This window comes from Lytechinus pictus, chromosome 4 (assembly GCF_037042905.1).
Source record: "Lytechinus pictus isolate F3 Inbred chromosome 4, Lp3.0, whole genome shotgun sequence".
NCBI lineage: Eukaryota > Metazoa > Echinodermata > Echinoidea > Temnopleuroida > Toxopneustidae > Lytechinus > Lytechinus pictus.
Genome location: NC_087248.1, coordinates 22,924,341 through 22,943,603, shown reverse-complemented (window position 1 = coordinate 22,943,603; position 19,263 = coordinate 22,924,341). Strand labels below are relative to the sequence as shown.

General features: G+C 38.1%; 2 protein-coding genes across 3 annotated transcripts; one reads left to right on the top strand and one right to left on the bottom strand.

Moving 5' to 3' along the window:
- The first annotated feature begins 319 nt into the window (after positions 1 to 319).
- On the top strand, positions 320 to 12,376 carry LOC129259324 (mucin-2-like). 2 transcript variants are annotated; one of them, XM_064098988.1, is made up of 10 exons: positions 320 to 456; positions 883 to 949; positions 2,626 to 2,796; positions 4,214 to 4,315; positions 5,282 to 5,713; positions 6,308 to 6,745; positions 7,339 to 7,773; positions 8,363 to 8,794; positions 9,789 to 10,082; positions 11,140 to 12,376. In XM_064098988.1, the coding sequence occupies exons 1-10, from the start codon at positions 454 to 456 to the stop codon at positions 11,310 to 11,312; spliced, it is 2,547 nt and encodes an 848-aa protein (XP_063955058.1). In that variant the 5' UTR covers positions 320 to 453; the 3' UTR covers positions 11,313 to 12,376. The 2 variants fall into 2 exon arrangements, with proteins under 2 accessions (XP_063955058.1, XP_063955059.1); XM_064098989.1 differs by lacking the exon at positions 8,363 to 8,794 and having other exon boundaries at positions 404 to 456.
- LOC129258294 (methyltransferase-like protein 27) lies at positions 11,495 to 18,698 on the bottom strand. Its single transcript, XM_064098991.1, has 6 exons — positions 18,430 to 18,698; positions 17,747 to 17,884; positions 15,882 to 16,004; positions 15,198 to 15,336; positions 14,274 to 14,366; positions 11,495 to 13,584 (listed from the first exon to the last, which is right to left on the bottom strand). Exons 2-6 carry the CDS (start codon positions 17,867 to 17,869, stop codon positions 13,394 to 13,396), a joined length of 669 nt encoding a protein of 222 aa, XP_063955061.1. The 5' UTR covers positions 17,870 to 17,884; positions 18,430 to 18,698; the 3' UTR covers positions 11,495 to 13,393.
- Positions 18,699 to 19,263: the final 565 nt, after the last annotated feature.

The window sequence follows — 19,263 nt, the reverse complement described above, 5'->3', positions numbered from 1 at the left end:
CTCTAAAAACACTGAGTAAAATTTTACCCAATATTGGGTAAAAAGGCAACATGCATTTTTGCTGGGTATTTTTTGTTTTTACTCCATATTGGGCAAAATGCGTTACCCAACCAACATGCATGTTCTCATTTTACCCAATATTGGGTAAACGTGTTTTTAGAGTGTATATAAATTTTTATATCAACATCTTCCTATTCTTCAAACCAAGATCACCGCCTCTGGATTGGCATCCATGTGCCAGAGTGACACATAAGTGGTTTAATAAATCTATAGTTTGGTGATGATACAAGCTCCTTGCTCCATTAGATTGGCAAACCTCATTTGATTGGCCGTCAGTATGCTCACGAAATCGGGCGCGCTTGGACACTAGGAGTGAAAGGGATATATCACTGTTTATTGGGAGTTTTCCCCAGCGAAAGAAAGAGAGAGGGAGACGAAAAGGTTTAGTAGAAAATGGTAAGTATGATCTGTTAATATCTTCGTTTATTTATCAATCAATTAACTATATTGCAATTTTAAAAGGCCTATTTCATTTTTTTGTGTTAAAAAAGTTGTATGAATAACAAGGTGTTTGTATTTAAAAAGAAGATTATCGAATAAAAATCATTTATACATCTAGAGAAAAAATGGTCAACTATTAAAAAGACGATGTAATTGTACATGTTATATTGATAATATTTAATCGCCTTTTTCTTTCCCGCTGTTTATTCTCGTTTTGTAATGCTAGAGTTACGCTAATAAGCGCTCGGCGCTCGAATTTTCAATCATTTATAATGTGCGTTTATGTTAATGTGTACAATATATATATATATATATATATATAATATATATATTTATTTATATATTTAACCTTTTTTTACTCCCTCTTTTTCATTTATGGAGAATTTTCTGGACAATGTGAGACATCGTCTGATTTCCGGGTTTATATTTGTTGGATGTGCAGTTATATGTGAGTATTATGACAGGTCCCTCTAAGGGACGCACCATTAGATACCCGGGGGGGGGGGGCTGAAAGTTTGGGTTGATGCAAATATTTGTTTTCCTTTTTTCTTTGAGTAAAGTTTTTTTTCCTTCTTCCATTAAGAAAAGGTTTTTTTGGCCCCTTTGAGATGATATGACAGTGGACCATTATTTTTTTTACTCTGATGATGAGTCAAGTTTTTTGTTTTTTGCTCATATAGCAAGTAATTTTTTTGGAAAAACCTTCTAGCCCCCCCCCCCCCCCTGGATATCTAATGGTGCGTTCCTAATCATCATTCGATCTCAGAGTATAACCATGGGAAGCGGGGGTGCTGGGGAACTAAAATGAGCTTCATTTTGGAGTGAAACCTTTTTTTCTTTGCTTGTCAAATTTACGCTAGCACCCTGTAAATAAATCGTCCCTAGGGCCCTGTCTCAGAGTACCCTTAATATTGTGTCCTGATTTCCCCTATACCCCTGAATAATGCATGAAATAATCATTTTTTTACGATTGGTAGAAAAGTATAGGCCTACACCTTTCCACCTGGATTTGGCAAGTTTGTTTACCTTTATCACTGTATGCGAGTATTTAAAGCAGAACTGGGCGCCGTTTCATAAAGCTGTTCGTAAGTTAACAGCGACTTTAAGAACGACTGGTGATCCTCTCTTGTGGTAAATGATATTCACCACTAATGTTCATTGGCGATTTTTTTGCGCGTAAGAAAGCTTCACCAGTCGCTCTTAAATACGCTTTATGAAACACCCATCAGCTTTGTTACAATCGCATAAATATGTATGTAAATTGCCTAGAGTAAATATCAGTCATATCCAGGTCCTTTTATTTAACCATACTTTTCAATTATAATTTTACAGATCTACGTAATAACGCACAAATAAAATGTAATCATTCGTATAGAAGAAATATAGCATTGTCAAGTTATTGTATCATGCACCGTTTCTCCGAAAAAAAACCAGAATATGAATTATGAGTAAATGCGAACCTGCAGCCTTTAATCTGGTCAGATTCTTAACCCATGATTCAACATTCTGGGTATGGTAGTCTTGGAATATAGGCTCACTTGAATAATAACATTTTAACTTACTACTCTGTACATTCATACCGCAGTGATTATGTTACCAAGTAGCAAAGCATATACCCTTTCAAGACGTTTTAGGTTCCCCGCCTAATTTAATGCTTATTTACTCTCTGGATTTATAATAGCTATTTCAAAAGGTATATTTCAAGACTAACTATTTACAACACAGAGTCAACGAGAGACAATGCACATTAATTTTCAGTCCTCTTTTAAGATATGATTGTGTTGGTTCCAATTAGTGGCATAATGAGCGGAAAGATTAGAGGGGGCTCGATTTGGCGTATCGGGTAAAATCTCTTAAAATGTTTCGCGTGAAAGCGAAGAGCACAAATTTTGACATTTTTATTCATACAAAAATCCAAGTTTGTGATAGATTTTGACATAATTTTCAGAAAATAATCTCTTATTTCACCCTTATCCGTTATCTTTCCTTTCCTATTCTCTTTTTTCTTCCTGTTCGTGATTTTTTTTTTTTTTTTGGGGGGGGGGGCAAGAACCCACAGCCCCCCATCTGTACGCCAGTGTTTTCAATGCCACGTTATTCTAATCATGGTCAATTGATTTACAGGTTGCCAATGTAGCTGTGTTCAAACCAGCCATTTATGGGAAGCTCCGACTTGTGAGAATGCTGTTCAAAATATCGATGACGCTGTCTTCCGACTTGTCCCGAAGAGACAATTTTTGTCATCGGCAAACATCGGCTGCACTCGGCACTCGATCGTCGTGTGTCGAATTCCCGGTAAGCTTTCAATATCATGCGGGTGGAAACGAAAGTTACTGAAATAAGTGAAGAAAAACAATGATGCTCTTTTTTATTATTTGTTTTTTGTTGAATGCATGGTTAAAGTAAGGAAAGGCGGAAGGTACCCAGGAATGAAGGAAAGAATGGAAGAATGAAATGAAGGAAGGAAGGAATGGAAGTATGACTGAATGAATGAAGGACTGCATGGAAGAATGAATGGATGACAGTGAGAAGGATTAAAAAAAGCATGATCGAATGAAGGAAAATAAATGGGAAAAATGAATGAAAGAAATAATTAATGAATGAATGAGTTAACTACCATGACGAAGATAAACACGTATTGCCAAGTCGGTTTGTTATGTACATTTGGTTTGTACACAGTAAAAAAAATACAACGCTGTTTACTATATGAACCTTACAGTAATTGTTTAAACAGTTTAAACGGTTACACTTCGTAATTACGAAGGTTCGTAATTCCGAAACACGTAAATTGCCTATACCTCGATGTTCCTTAATCCGAAAACGTAAAAGGGTTCTTTAATCCGAACATTTGTGGCGTTATTCCGAAGATTCGATAATCCGAAAACGAAATAAGGTTCGATGTTCCGAAGGTTCGTTAATCCGAAAACGAAATAAGGTTCATTGTTCCGAAGGTTCGTTAGTCCGAAAACGAAATAAGATTCGTTAATCATTTCGTTTTCGGACTTACGAACCTTCGGAATTACGAACCTCATTTCGTTTTCGGATTAACGAACCTTCGGAATTACGAACCTTTGGAAATACGAACCTTCGGAATATCCGAACCTTCGGAATAACGAAGCTTCGGAATTACGAATGTATGCGGTTTAAACAAGTGTTTAATTCTTAAGCAACAAAGTTTAATTTTCAATAAAGTAAACATGATTGTTTAAACGGTTAAACAAATACTGTAAGGTTCATAATAGTAAACAGCGTTGTGTAAAATCTTAAACAGCGTTTTTACGGTGTAAAAGAATGTAAAAAATAGAAAGTTCTGCTATTAAGGGGTAGAGCCTTATGAACACACTATACATTAACCATGATATATCATTAACAACACGCGATAATTCTAAACATGCATAACTTACAGAAAATGAATTATTTCATCCAACGGTTAGGTACTTTGAATAACTAAGTTATTAGAAAAATCAATATCCTTGCGATATTCTCGGTTGTTGTTTCCTCTAACATATCAATTACACATCAATATGTCATAAACTCGTGAATGCTCAGATATTAAAGTATTATTTATATTCCCTTTTCAGATTTCCTTAAAATGGCCCTTTTAATATAACCACACTATCCTGATGCTCATAATTTTTTTATATTGCACTGTCGTATAATTTTGAAATGTTATCATCTAACTTGTCACTCCCTGGCTTATCACCCCCCTCAGATTGTCTGCCAGACCCTTGTTTCCATGGAAACTGCATGGAGACGCTGGAAGGCTTTTCATGCCGCTGTCAAAATGATTGGACCGGGGACCTATGTGATATTGGTAATTAAAATCCATCTTCCCTCCATTGTGTTCAGAAATAAGAATTGCGTTCTTACGAAAATGACACGAACTTGTTTCCACGCAAGCACTTCATCTATGATATTACCTTCTTCGATCTTATACTTTTTTTTTCTCTCTCTCTCTCTTTCACTCTTTCTTTCATTTTATCTTTTTCCCCACCATCTGCCCCCAGTATTCAATTATTGCAGATCAGTGATAGGCTTACGATCTATAGTAGATAGAAAGTAATTATCATGGGCTGTCCATAATACTCATTAAAGTTTTGAAGTGAGTGATATCTATACCGTGAGCTCATATTTTTAATTCTATGCTATGTCCAAAACCACATGAATATTTAAAAAGCGTTTTTCGTATATAATGTTTATATCTTGCTATAATTTTGTTTAGATTTGCGTCACACGATGTTGCTAGACAATATCATATTCCATGCAGTATACCATTTAGTAATTTCTGGATCCGCAAGGAATCTCGTCTGAGACTCCAAACGAGATTTCAAATTAAAATAGTGGTATCCATTTCTAGAGAGACAGAATGTGATGCGACAAAGGTAAATAGTGGTATCCATTTCTAGAGAGACAGAATGTGATGCGACAAAGGTATGATATTCAAAGCAGGTTTGAAAAATAATACATCTAATTTTTCATTTCCTTTCTTGGCATGAGCATAATTTTTTTTGATGAAAGTCTTAAATTCCAGGTGCAATAGCGATCGAATTTTGAGCAGTGTCTAAATTTGTTTAAAAAAGCGCCAATAAAGTAATAGCTCCAATCCTCATGGGTATTATTAATTTTAAACAAACCTAGAGCATCTCCAGAAGTTACCAATCCCTCATTATTTTATTGTCGTTGAAAGTTTGGACCCATTCTACTGGACTTGGGGGCAATAACTATTTCCAAGAATGCAATGAGCCATTAAAATTGGTGACTAATTATTTTCATGACTCAGAAGTGCCTACACCAATAACAGAGGTTACAAACCTGACGACCACACCGGAAGTAGGCCTATCTACTTTGACCCCACGCGATCGGGAAGAAACCTCAAGTCAGTTCACAATGACAATTGATAGAGTAGTAGAAGGGAGTGGTGCATCCAAAGCGAGCCTGGTCACAACTGCAGCAGAAGCCACTGTTTATCGAGGAGAAGTTGGTGCCTCTGTGAGTCCTCAAGAGGACCTTCCAACAACCGCTGCAGTAACGAACGATGCCATTGACCCGTCCACAACCAAGTCCGTTGACGGAGCTGACCCAGGTGAGACTACAACCTCGGAAGCAGTGACCTCACAGGAAACGTCTTCACCTCCATCATCACCACGTTCTACCAGTGATGTTATCACCACGACCGCATCCCAGAAGTCCGAGAATTGTTCGCTGGATTCAGGTAAGACATGTAAGACACAAACCACCACAATTGAGTAGGGATCCCCGGTCATTGCGGCTCGAGAGACCCCCCCCCCCCCCCCCCCGCGGCTGACAGCAAAACTAATCCGAAATAGTAATAACTCTATCTTGAGGTTTGTTTTCTTAATTCATACAACTATATTTAGCTAATTTCATATGTCTCCATCCATTTTTTTCCAAAAAAGATGTGAAAATTATGAACCCATAACTTCGCTTTCATGTTTTACCCTAATCACGATGATACATGCGTCTATCCCAATTACATACAATGATGTACGGATCATAGGTTCAAGTTAGATCAAGATGGTTGTGGTGGTGGTGATGATAATGGTGGTGGTGGTGATGATAATGTTGATGATTATGATGATGATAATATTGATGATAGTAATGATGACGACGACAATGATGATGAAGTCATGTTAACCTATAAAGAGCATCTCCAAAAGTTACAAATCCCTCATTATTTTATTATCGTTGAAAGTCTGGAGCCATTCTACTGGACTTTGAGGCAATAATTATTTCCAAGAATGCAATGAGCCATTAAAATTGATGACTAATTATTTTCATTATGCAGAAGTGCCTACGCCAATAACAAAGGTTACAAACCTGTCGACCAAACCGGAAGTAAGCCTATCTACTTTGACCCCACGCGGTCGGGAAGAAAACTCAAGTCAGTTCACAATGACAATTGATAGAGTAGAAGCAGGGAGTGGTGCATCCGAAGCGAGCCTGGTCACAACTGCAGCAGAAGCCACTGTTTATCGAGGAGAAGTTGGTGCCTCTGCGAGTCCTCAAGAGTCCTCATCCCTTGCAACAACCGCTGCAGTAACGAACGATGCCATTGTCCCGTCCACAACCGAGTCCGTTGACGGAGCTGACCCAGGTGAGACTACAACCTCGGAAGCAGTGACCTCACAGGAAACGTCTGCACCTCCATCATCACCACCTTCTACCAGTGATGTTATCACCACGACCGCATCCCAGAAGTCCGAGAATTGTTCGCTGGATTCAGGTAAGACGTGTAAGACACAAACCACCACAATTGAGTAGGGATCCCCGGTCATTGCGGGTCGAGAGACCCCCCCCCCCCCCCGCGGCTGACAGCAAAACTAATCTGAAATAGTAATAACTCTTTCTTGAGGTTTGTGTTCTTAATTCATACAACTATATTTAGCTAATTTCATATGTCTCCATCCATTTTTTTCCAAAAAAGATGTGGAAATTATGAACCCATAACTTCGCTTTCATGTTTTACCATAATCACGATGATACATGCGTCTATCCCAATTACATACAATGATGTACGGATCATAGGTTCAAGTTAGATCAAGATGGTAGTGGTAGTGGTGATGATAATGGTGGTGGTGGTGATGATAATGTTGATGATTATGATGATGATAATATTGATGATAGTAACGATGACGACGGCAATGATGATGAAGTCATGTTAACCTATAAAGAGCATCTCCAAAAGTCACAAATCCCTCATTATTTTATTGTCGTTGAAAGTCTGGAGCCATTCTTATGGACTTGGGGGCAATAATTATTTCCAAGAATGCAATGAGCCATTAAAATTGGTGACTAATTATTTTTATGACAAAGAAGTTCATACACCAATAACAGAGGTTACAAACCTGTCGACCACACCGGAAGTAAGCCTATCTACTTTGACACCACGCGATCGGGAAGAAAACTCAAGTCAGTTCACAATGACAATTGATAGAGTAGAAGAAGGGAGTGGTGCATCCGAAGCGAGCCTGGTCACAACTGCAGCAGAAGCCACTGTTTATCGAGGAGAAGTTGGTGCCTCTGCGAGTCCTCAAGAGTCCTCATCCCTTGCAACAACCGCTGCAGTAACGAACGATGCCATTGTCCCGTCCACAACCGAGTCCGTTGACGGAGCTGACCCAGGTGAGACTACAACCTCGGAAGCAGTGACCTCACAGGAAACGTCTGCACCTCCATCATCACCACCTTCTACCAGTGATGTTATCACCACGACCGCATCCCAGAAGTCCGAGAATTGTTCGCTGGATTCAGGTAAGACGTGTAAGACACAAACCACCACAATTGAGTAGGGATCCCCGGTCATTGCGGGTCGAGAGACCCCCCCCCCCCCCGCGGCTGACAGCAAAACTAATCTGAAATAGTAATAACTCTATCTTGAGGTTTGTGTTCTTAATTCATACAACTATATTTAGCTAATTTCATATGTCTCCATCCATTTTTTTCCAAAAAAGATGTGGAAATTATGAACCCATAACTTCGCTTTCATGTTTTACCCTAATCACGATGATACATGCGTCTATCCCAATTACATACAATGATGTACGGATCATAGGTTCAAGTTAGATCAAGATGGTAGTGGTAGTGGTGATGATAATGGTGGTGGTGGTGATGATAATGTTGATGATTATGATGATGATAATATTGATGATAGTAACGATGACGACGGCAATGATGATGAAGTCATGTTAACCTATAAAGAGCATCTCCAAAAGTCACAAATCCCTCATTATTTTATTGTCGTTGAAAGTCTGGAGCCATTCTTATGGACTTGGGGGCAATAATTATTTCCAAGAATGCAATGAGCCATTAAAATTGGTGACTAATTATTTTTATGACACAGAAGTTCATACACCAATAACAGAGGTTACAAACCTGTCGACCACACCGGAAGTAAGCCTATCTACTTTGACACCACGCGATCGGGAAGAAAACTCAAGTCAGTTCACAATGACAACTGATAGAGTAGAAGAAGGGAGTGGTGCATCCGAAGCGAGCCTGGTCACAACTGCAGCAGAAGCCACTGTTTATCGAGGAGAAGTTGGTGCCTCTGTGAGTCCTCAAGAGGACCTTGCAACAACCGCTGCAGTAACGAACGATGGCATTGACCCGTCCACAACCGAGTCCGTTGACGGAGCTGACCCAGGTGAGACTACAACCTCGGAAGCAGTGGCCTCACAGGAAACGTCTTCACCTCCATCATCTCCACCTTCTACCAGTGATGTTATCACCACGACCGCATCCCAGAAGTCCGAGAGTTGTTCGCTGGATTCAGGTAAGACATGTAAGACACCCACACAATTGAGTAGGGATCCCCGATCATTGCTGGTCGAGAGACCCCCCCCCCCCCCCCCGGCTGACAGCAAAACTAATCCGAAATAGTAATTACTCTATCTTGAGGTTTGTGTTATCTTAATTCATACAACTTATTTAGCTAATTTCATTTGTCTCCATTAATTTTTTTTCCAAAAAAAGATGTGGAAATTATGAACCCATAACTTCCCCTTCATGTTTTACCCTTATACATGCGTCTATCCCAAGTTCAAGCGGATCAAGATGGTAGTGGTGGTGGTGGTGATGATAATGGTGGTGGTGGTGATGATGATGATATTGATGATAGTAATGATGACGATGACGACGACGACAATGACGATGAAGTCATGTTAAACAAAATCGGGAGGGTGTTTATAAAGCTGTTCGTAAGACACGAATGACTTTACGCACGACTGGTGGTCCTTTCTTGTGCTATGTTATATTCCTATGTAATTGATTTATGGCCTAAGAACACGTTCCAGTCGTGCGTAAAGTCGTGTGTAACTTTACGAACAGCTTTATGAAACACCCATCAGGATCAGTTCAACGACTCTCCTTTGAGGATATTTTTTCTCGATCAGTGCACCTCCATGATCATTTGCTTCATTAAGGGGTGACACGACATTTGCTCCGGCGATAATTGCTCCGGGATTAAGTTCGTATAAGACATAAGGTTAGGGTTGAAATAGGGTTTTATGGTAGGTTTTGAGATAGGTTTAGGGTAGGGCATACTGTTAAACCCAGGGTTGAAGTTGGTCATTCCATTACTGAGTGGAATTTAGAGCGGAGCAATTGTCGCCGGAGCAAATGTCATGGAACCCATTTAGGACCCTATACCTATATGAAGATATTATATGTATGAAATGATGACTTTTCAACAGTCGTTTTAACGTGATTAAAACACTAAAGTTGTTGTGGTATTGGTGGTTGTTTTTGTTTATTTCTGTTTGATCAAGTTTCATCTTGCCCCACGGGATGGATCACAGAAAGTGGTGAGATCAATAAATGCTACAAACTGATCGAGACGAAAGCAATCAGCTGGGCAGCCTCGAGTCTGGCTTGCTGCGAGCTCTCCTCCTCACTGCTCGTCATCGATTCCTCCGACGAAGTCGAATTCATCGAAGAAAACTTTGGCTCCGAGGGTAATGTCGATACGTGGTTGGGATGCCTCGAGAGCGACAATGGTCTGTGGTCGTGTACGAATTCGGCTTCCACATGGGTTCGTGACGGGGATCAGTCTGGCTATTGGCGTAAGTTTGAACTCGCCGTACAGGCAATTAGAAATTTCACGTCGGTTCTCGGAGATAATCAGTCGTGGTATTCAAGGGGTTCCATGACATTTCCTCCGGCGACAACTGCTCGCGTGGAAAATCTGCACATTAATCAAAACATAAAACCAAACCTCCAAAGCTAAATAAAACCCTCAACCTTATCTTTACAGTATTCTGAAATATGAATTAAAAACTATTATTACAATTCTAACTCCAACTCTATGCCATCGGAGATATTAAGACCGGAGAGCAATTGTCGCCAGAGTTTGTCATTGTCTAGCAAATTTCAAGTGGGTTATCATTTTGTGAAACATAAGCTAGAGTGCGCCCCCTATTGTCTAACTACACGGTCAGGGGCAAACATGGTTTGTTTTCAGGTTATGGAAAAAAAGGGTAAATGAGAGGAAAAGGAGAAAGAAGACGGATGGGTTATGAAAAAGTGTGTGGTGAAAAGATTACTACTTTGCTTAATTCCAGTATTCATGTGTACGTTTGTGTAGTGTATATGTGTGCCGCGGTGCTTAAGAAATCAATAAATGAAATGAAATGAAAAAAATAATCTATAGATAAATAGTTTTAAAAAGAATATTTATCCTGATTTTATTTTTTTACAGGTAGATCTATAGATAAAGAGTTTTAAAAAGAATATATATCCTGATTTTATTTTGTTTCAGGTTCCTGTCAAATCACACCAAATAAATTCCTGACACAGTTTTCTATTTGGGATAGCCATGGTGTATAGTGGTTCTGACTCTCGCCTTGTAATCAGAGGGTCGTGTGTTCGAATCCCACCGCCGCGGCCCAGCGTCCTTTGTCAAGGCGTCAATCCACACTCTGCCACTCTCCACCCAGTGGGAAGTGAAAGTCATTGTAGCTCCTTGGCGACTGGTTCGAATACTCCACAGGGAGTGGATGATGTACATACGTTGTGTGCGGGAATGACTGATGACCCGGGTGATAATAAATCTGTAAGCGCTTATACGTGCACATTATATACCAGCCTAACTATACTAATTATTATTATTTCTCCTGATAGACTGGGGAGAAGGTTGGCCAGAGGAAGACACCACCGGTCGCCGCTGTGTTTTTATCGAACTCTCTGATGACCATGACTCGGACTGGAAAGATACAGACTGCAACGCGTCCTACCGAGCGATATGTCAGAAGGTCCTCTCACCAGCTCTAACATCCAAGGATAGGAAAGGATAAAAAGAATATAATGATGGCAAAGATGAAGATGACTGAGCTTAGAATCTTCTTTGGATAATCAGTTAAAGTAATCTAAAAAATTCAAGTATATTCGGTGTCTGGAGTTAGATATTTCAGGCCTGATATCAAATCTAAAATCATTATATTCACACAAGTGTAAAAATTAAGCATATGCGTTGAATAGAATTGTGAATAGAACTGAATCGAATCATATGTTTCTTGAAGTATATTTTATCTTACCTATTACAATTTTGTTTTTCTACATTATATTATACTTGAGAAATACATTTGGGCAAATTATATTGTTCCCTTTTGTAATCCCTATACTTAAGAACATTTTACTTTTCGTTCTGGGCACAGTGGACTAGCATCGAAATGATGTAAATTCGTTAAAGTGTTTTATCTGTTAAAATTATTCAAAAATCACAATAATCGATCCGAATATGGTTCAGAAAATAACCAAAGTCATAGATTATCATGCATTTGTCGTATTCTTTTTTTTTTTTTTTTTTTACACATACTGTATCTTTACCAGGATAACCGAGAACATGAATCATCTTTGTTCTTTTGAAACAAGATATTTTACCTGCTGATAAAAATAAGCACAAAACCAGACTCGATTCTACTTTTATTCCACAATAAAATTCTATTTCAAATAGCAACATGAAATTATATACGTGTCTTATTTTTGTAAAAATTAGGTACTTTCTATTTTGTTACTTTGGTTACATTTTGTCTTTCGTCTTCTTATTGTCATAACATAATTGCATTTTTTTATTGAAATCGTTGAAAAAGCAGATCATCAATCTAAATTTGTAACAATCAAATTAAGTTGGATGAAAAGTTAAAAGAAGATGTCTTAATATTAGTCTTTGGTTCATAACTCTGAAGGGATATCCGTATCAAACAAATTATTCGAATGTATTTCTTTACTTTAGCATATAAGAATTTGGTATTAAAAAAAAAAAAAATACAGAATTAGGTTTACTTGGCAAGGTGGCTTCAGCAAGATTGTTATAAATTGTCTCATATTTATACGCGTCTTAATATACCACAAACTCGAATACACATGGATCAGTGTCTTCTGTACAGTAAAGCATTCAATAGAGAGTTTTCGCATTTACGGGGAAACTCTCTACAACCCATCGACTCCTTTGAAAATGCAATTAAAATCACAATGGAGAGGCTTTTGTCGAAAGTTGGTGTACTGGGACAGCAGATCATCCGAAGATATGCACCGGACGAACAATTGCAAATATGTCGTCGTCCAGAGTCTAGAGATTCCGATGCGGCCCCGGTCCACCAACTTTCGACAAAAGCCAATCAGCTCTCCATTGTGATTTGATTTGCATTTTCAAAGGAATTGGTGCGTTGTAGAGAGTGTTCTCTGTAGTAAATGCGAAAAGTCCGGAATAATGTAACTAGATAGCGAAAAGACTTACAAGAATTGGGCGTTCATGCACCGCGATACACGGCAGATTCAAGGACACAGTAAAAGTGCATTGAGATTGCCCGTCAGATGACAATAAGCGGCTAGGAGGTCTTTGTCGAAAATTGGTGAACCAGAAAAGTAGTTTTGTGTTAAGTTTTGGAGTTGACCAATTTCACCAATTTCGACAAAGACTTCTTGGTAGTTCATTGTCATGGAAGGCATTTGAAAATACCTTTTCTATGTTCTCGAATCAATCGTGATTCGTTAAGCAAAGACTCCCTACACTCTAAAAAAAGGTTTACCCAATATTGGGTAAAATGGGAACATGCATGTTGGTTGGGTAAAATGAAACCCAATATTTTGTAAATTTTACGCAATATTGCGCTGAAAGAGCCCAATGTAGGGTAAAAAAAATACCCAGCAAACATGCATGTTCCCTTTCTAAACCAATATTGGCTACAATTTTTACTCAGTGTTTTTAGAGTGTAGGCCTAATGTGTCAGAATAAACGTCGATTTATTGCTCTTCCCTTGAAATACTGTTGAACGGACATTATTAATTAGAATAATAAGAAATAGATGCGTTACAAGTTCACTTGTCATGGTTACCATGGTTACTGGAGTCCATTCTATATGGTTTCAACTACCCTTTAGTTCTTTTTGTAAGTCAGGACTATTCCTGTCACATCCTCGGTAGCAAATCCAAAGTAATCGTCGAATTCCTGGTAGGAAAATTCTTGCAAGACTCCGGTGTCCACGTGATGTTTCAGCGTGCTTTTGACCCGGTAGCTGTCTGTCTCGTTCAGGGACGCCTTCCGGGTAGATATCACCATGAATCCACCTTCAAAAAATAGTTGAAAATTTATGAGAAATATGTGAATTGTTTTGTGATATTTCTTTTATTTTCTTTAACTAGATTTGTTAAAGTCACGTCCAATGTATTGATAGAAAATAGTAAGGTGTGGAGCGTTGTGACCCAGTGGTTTAGTCTCTGGACTTTGAAACAGAGGGTCGTGAGTTCAAATCCCAGCCATGGCGTAGTTTCCTTTAGCAAGAAATTAATCCACATTGTGCTGCACTCAACCCAGGTGAGATGAATGGGTACCTGGCAGGAATTTATTCCTTGAAATGCCGAGCGCGTAAAAGCCGCTTGAGCTACAGCCAGGGTAATAATATCCAAGTCCTTTGGAAGCGCATAGAGACGTTATTCATAATGCGTTATGCGCTATACAAGAACTGACTATTATTATAGAAAAAAGTAAATATTATATTTAAAATTGACAATCTTTACATTCTTCAAAAGGGTACATGCAATGGGTTGATGAATATTTTCCAACCAAAATAAGTGGTAAAATAAACCAAAATTCTGGTACGTTTCAATAAGTGGTAGTATATAAGGAATATGAATGATTCCAATTTCACTGGAAATCAAAATAATGATAGTTACCTGATCTTAAAAGCCGTATCAGTTCAGGGATATCGTTGTGATCACAATCCAATTTTACTGGAAATCAAAATAATGATAGTTACCTGATCTTAAAAGCCGTATCAGTTCAGGGATATCGTTGTGATCACAATGGCCTGGTTGAAATGTTCCACTGCTAGCTAGTGCGTCAAAATAGCCTGTAAGAAGATTCAAAATATTTTGGTGTTACTTTATATACTCACTGGATGTATTGAATTCACAAAATCAAACCCTCGTCATGCTCTACAATCTATAATAATAAATAATGATAATAATAATTATAATATTTGTAGGGCGCTTAATACAGATGTTTCTATAAGCGCTCAGTTAATGCTCTAATTTAGGCTCTTATGAAATCGGTTGCATAATAATGATGTTTGGGGTCAAAGAAACGGACTACTTATAGGGTTGAGACAGGCACACACAGAGTAGAATGAAACAAAATAAACATGGGTTTTTTTCATAACAAGACCCCTTGAATTATGAGTGATTTAGAAATACTGCCCTCTTTTCACTCCCGCCTTTAACTCCACAAAGAATAATAAATGAATACACAACCATCAACATTAAAAGAAGTTGGTAGATTATTTTTGTACCATTTCAGTTTAAAAAGCCTATATTATGTGTATATAAAAGATTAATTAGTCCAAAATTTGAAGAGCCATTTTGTTTGTGATGTAATGTTGTCGTTACGGATGAGTGAAATATGTTTTGTTTTCTCTAGAATTTTGAAGGAATAGTACAAGCATTATATTCCAAACATTTTGTCACAAAACAGTGATTTTTTTGCAATTGTATATGCTATTTGAGACTGATTGTGAATATCACTCTTGCTATTAAACAAAGCTCTTGTTATTGCTAAAAAAGTAAAAATAAATAAAGCAATCAATCAATAGATAAATCAATGAATGAATAAATAAATCAAATACGTAATAAATAAACAAATAAATAAATAAGTAATAAATAAATAAATGATAATAAAACCCTACCATCGTCAAAACTCAGAGGGGACTCTGGTCTTGCCACGCCCTGAATGACGGTCGCATAGCAACCCTTTGACCTCGCTACGTCACACGACCTTTCCGATGGGTCCAGGCCGTAGAGGTTGCTATAACCTTCTTTGTGAAGCTGAAATATTAATAAACCAAGAAATGAAAATGATTTGATGGGTCAACTGACGAATGAATGAATGGAAGAAAAAAATCATTAAGACATGATGTAGAATGGATGAATAAATGAATGAATAAATGAATGAATAAAAAAATGAATCAATGACTGACTGACTGAATGAATGAATGAATAAATAAATAGATTATTGAATCAATCAATTAATGAATGAATTAATTAATCAATGAATTAATAAATAAGTGAAGCATTAACGATACATTTCATGAAAACAAATATTAAATTTCTGTAGAAATTATATCGGACGTGTATCTTTTTTTCAAGCTGGTGATACTATACATCTAGATGATATACGGTACTTTATATTTACATTTCAACACCTCAGTTACAATATGAATATATACATTTGACGCACTTCAGCCCTATTTACAGAGAATGAAATTCTAATTCATCTTTTAAGTCAGGACAATCAAAATATCGACTTAGCAAAACAGATTTCATTGAGAAGTTGTCGAATTATTTGACAACAATGACAAATCTTTACTCACCAATTCACCAAGCATTCCAGTACCGCACCCGACATCTAGAATTAAAGATTCCTTGCTCGTCACTACTTCGCATAATCTTCGACAAGCTCCGGCTGGCGCCGAATAACCGACGAACTTTGAATGCTGCAGTGAGTGAAAGTGAAGGGTCTCTGGCTTATATTCTTAAATTATTTTGAAAATTTATGCATTTTTATTTGAAAAGGCGGTGATTTACATTTTCCACACTCACGTGATGTAAATGGGTACCCGAAGCCGTTTCATGAAGCAGGTATGTGTTTCATAAAGCTGTTCGTATGTTAAGAGCGACTTTGCGAACGACTGGTGAACCTTTCTTATGTATACGCGCTAATTAAGTAATCACCAATGAACATTAAATGTGAATATCATGGAGCGTCGTGGCCCAGTGGATTAGTCTCCGGACTTTGAAACAGAGGGTCGTGGGTTCAAATTCCCAGCCATGGCGCAATATCCTTCAGCAAGGAATCCATCCACAGTGTGTGCTGCACTCGACCCAGGTGAGGTAAATGGGTATACCAGCAGAAAGTAATTCCTGTGTGCACCTGAATAGGTAGACTAGCTTAGCCGGGTAATGATAATAGCAGGGCCCGCTGGGAGAACAGTTTTCGGAACTGAAGTGGCTATATCCTGGGTAAATATACCGTTATTATTACTGTTATTATTGACTACCCTGGGTAAAATACCGTTATTATCATTTACCACAGGAATGGACCACCTGTCGTTCTTAGAGTTTTTCTTAACTTACGAGTAGCTTTATGAAAGCGCCTTAGCTACAAGGGCAAGGAGACCGAAATGTGCCATGATTGTTTTTCTCACTTGAGTATTACAGAATTATACACCCAGTTCTGGGATAGTGTTTTTGAAAGATATTCTCAGGAATGGAAATTTCTCACCTACAATGGAGATTCATTCCCTTCTTAAATCGCAGAAGAGTAAGCAAAGATTGATATTCGACTACACATTATTACGTCAGGCTATCCCTAAAATCTGGATAAATGATAATACATTACCTTGTACCAACCGCAATAATAAACCTTCATGAGAGTTTCCCAAAATAGATGTAGGAGCAAAAAATCAAATTAAAAATATTCATGATATTTCAAGTAAACAATTCTATAGACTATTATCCTTAGATTCATCGAGCACTAACAGATGCTATTTGTATTGGGAAGAGATAATTGGGTCACCATTAGATTGGACAAAAACTTTTAAAAGAAACTTGTGTCACTGTCATGACTGTAAGGAAAATAAACTGAAAGAATTCAATTTTAAGGTTATATATAATTTATTGCCAGTAAGAAAGATTTTGTTTAAATGGAATGCTATAACAGATGGGAGATGCCCGCATTGTTACGTGGACGAAGATAATGTACATGCTTTCGTTGAGTGTAAACTAAACAAGAGAATATTTTCTTATTTGACAACAGTAGCTAAGTTTGAATACAATGTCGACCTTCAAATAACAGAATTGCATTTACTTAAAGCCCACAAAGAAACCGGACTAGATTCATTTCTTACAATTGCTTTTTGGTGCATTTATAAATGTATACTTATAAGAAACAAAACAGGAGAAAATTGTCGAGAATTCAATTTGGAATATTTGTTTGAAAAAGAAATATGTAAACATGTGATGTGATTTTGAATATTCAATTATGTATATAATAAATGCCCATGGCGGGTTAAAAAAAAAAATACACCCAGTTAGACCTGCTCTTTTATGCCAATTTTACTACTTTTTCCCTTTTATCCTCTTTCGTTTCTCTGTTTTTACTACCTGCAGAATCTAAGGGGGTGATCACCCTCCTGCCCCCCCCCCTCCCGTGGCGACGCCCTTACGTCTTGAATACCTCGTCGTAAGTTGCCGCCAATTCGTTGTACCTCTCGACGACCTTCTGAGGGTCTCCGCTAACCGGTCGGGCTTTCGTGAGTTCTCGGTAGTGCATCGCGAGCTCTTCGGAATTCTTCGCCATCTCTCGTGTGTTTAGCTTCAGGAAAGAATGTAAGGAGAAGGGGGTGGGGGAATCCGTTCAAGAAATTTGTCTTGTGCCCCCCTTTTTTTACATCTCAGGGCACATGAAAAACATTTTAAAAGGAGGTAAGTACTGTTTTCATTTGATGTTTGGTTGCTCGATCTCCTAATATTCGTATAATAAAAAAAAACAAAGCAGGCTTAAAGTTAAAATTTCTACGTCATCCCTCCCCCCCCCCCAAATAGATAAAAGAAAGAATGAAAATAAGAAGATAATGGGCTGTACATCATGTACAGAACTTCAAAGTTGGAAATCGGAACTCGAGGAAAGGAAATGAGAGGGCTGGGAGAGAGAGAGAGAGGGGGATTAGAAGGGAGGTATAGAAGGGAGGTATATAGAACAAGACAGATCGAGTGAAGGAGAGGGCGGAGCCAAAAGGGGGAGGCAAGGGGAGTATGAGAGAGAGAGAAAGGAGTTGAGAGGAAGGAAGGGCTGGGAAGAGAGTAAAATAAATGTGTTATACTCAGAAAACAATGTAGCTTACCTTCCCTTGCATTTACCTGATCTAATCAGTAATTACTCTCTATTATACAACCCAGAAAGCTAATAGAAAGGTCATCAGATCCTTGATTGATGTAAAATCGGTTGAAACTGAGCTTGAGGTATCTGGTCATACAGATCTCTTCAATGAAATAATCTAACTACTTGTGTTACGTCCATGTAGAAAATCCTTTTGCATGGTGTACCCCTTCGATTGATGTAATGGTGTTGAAAATATTCACTCGTTAATTCACATCACCGAAGAAACATTTTGTCTCGCTTTGAGTACAAGCCAGTGGCGTAGCTAGGATTTTTTTCACGGGGGGGCACTGGGGGGTCCTTGCTTTTTCAGGGGGGGCACCGGCCATTTTTCCGGTGTGTGTGTGTGTATGTGTCACAAGGGCGGATCCGACTTTCGCCATTAGGGGATGGGGCCCGAAATTATCTTCACCTATATCAGTAACTTCTTAGTTTTATTCTTATAGAACAACATAAACATGAAATAATCTCATAAGCCTTATAAAAAGTGCGAGCGCGAAGCGCGAGCGATTTTTTTTTTTTTTTAACTTTCATGTATTTTTTCCTGAAAATTTAATTTTCTGGGCAATGTTATGTGTGATCCTGAACAAGATTCGTATGTAACTAGATGGTTACTGCGAACGCCAAGCGTGAACAGAAATTTTTATCAACTGTTCTAGCATTATCGAAAAGGACTGCTTAAGGACTGCTTACAGTTACCCACGAAGACGGTATATATTTCAATAATGCGAGCGCGAAGCGCGAGCAAATTTTTTGACATTCCGACCTAAAAAATTGTCTTTCTAAGCACTTTTTGTATTAATAAATGGAGTAGA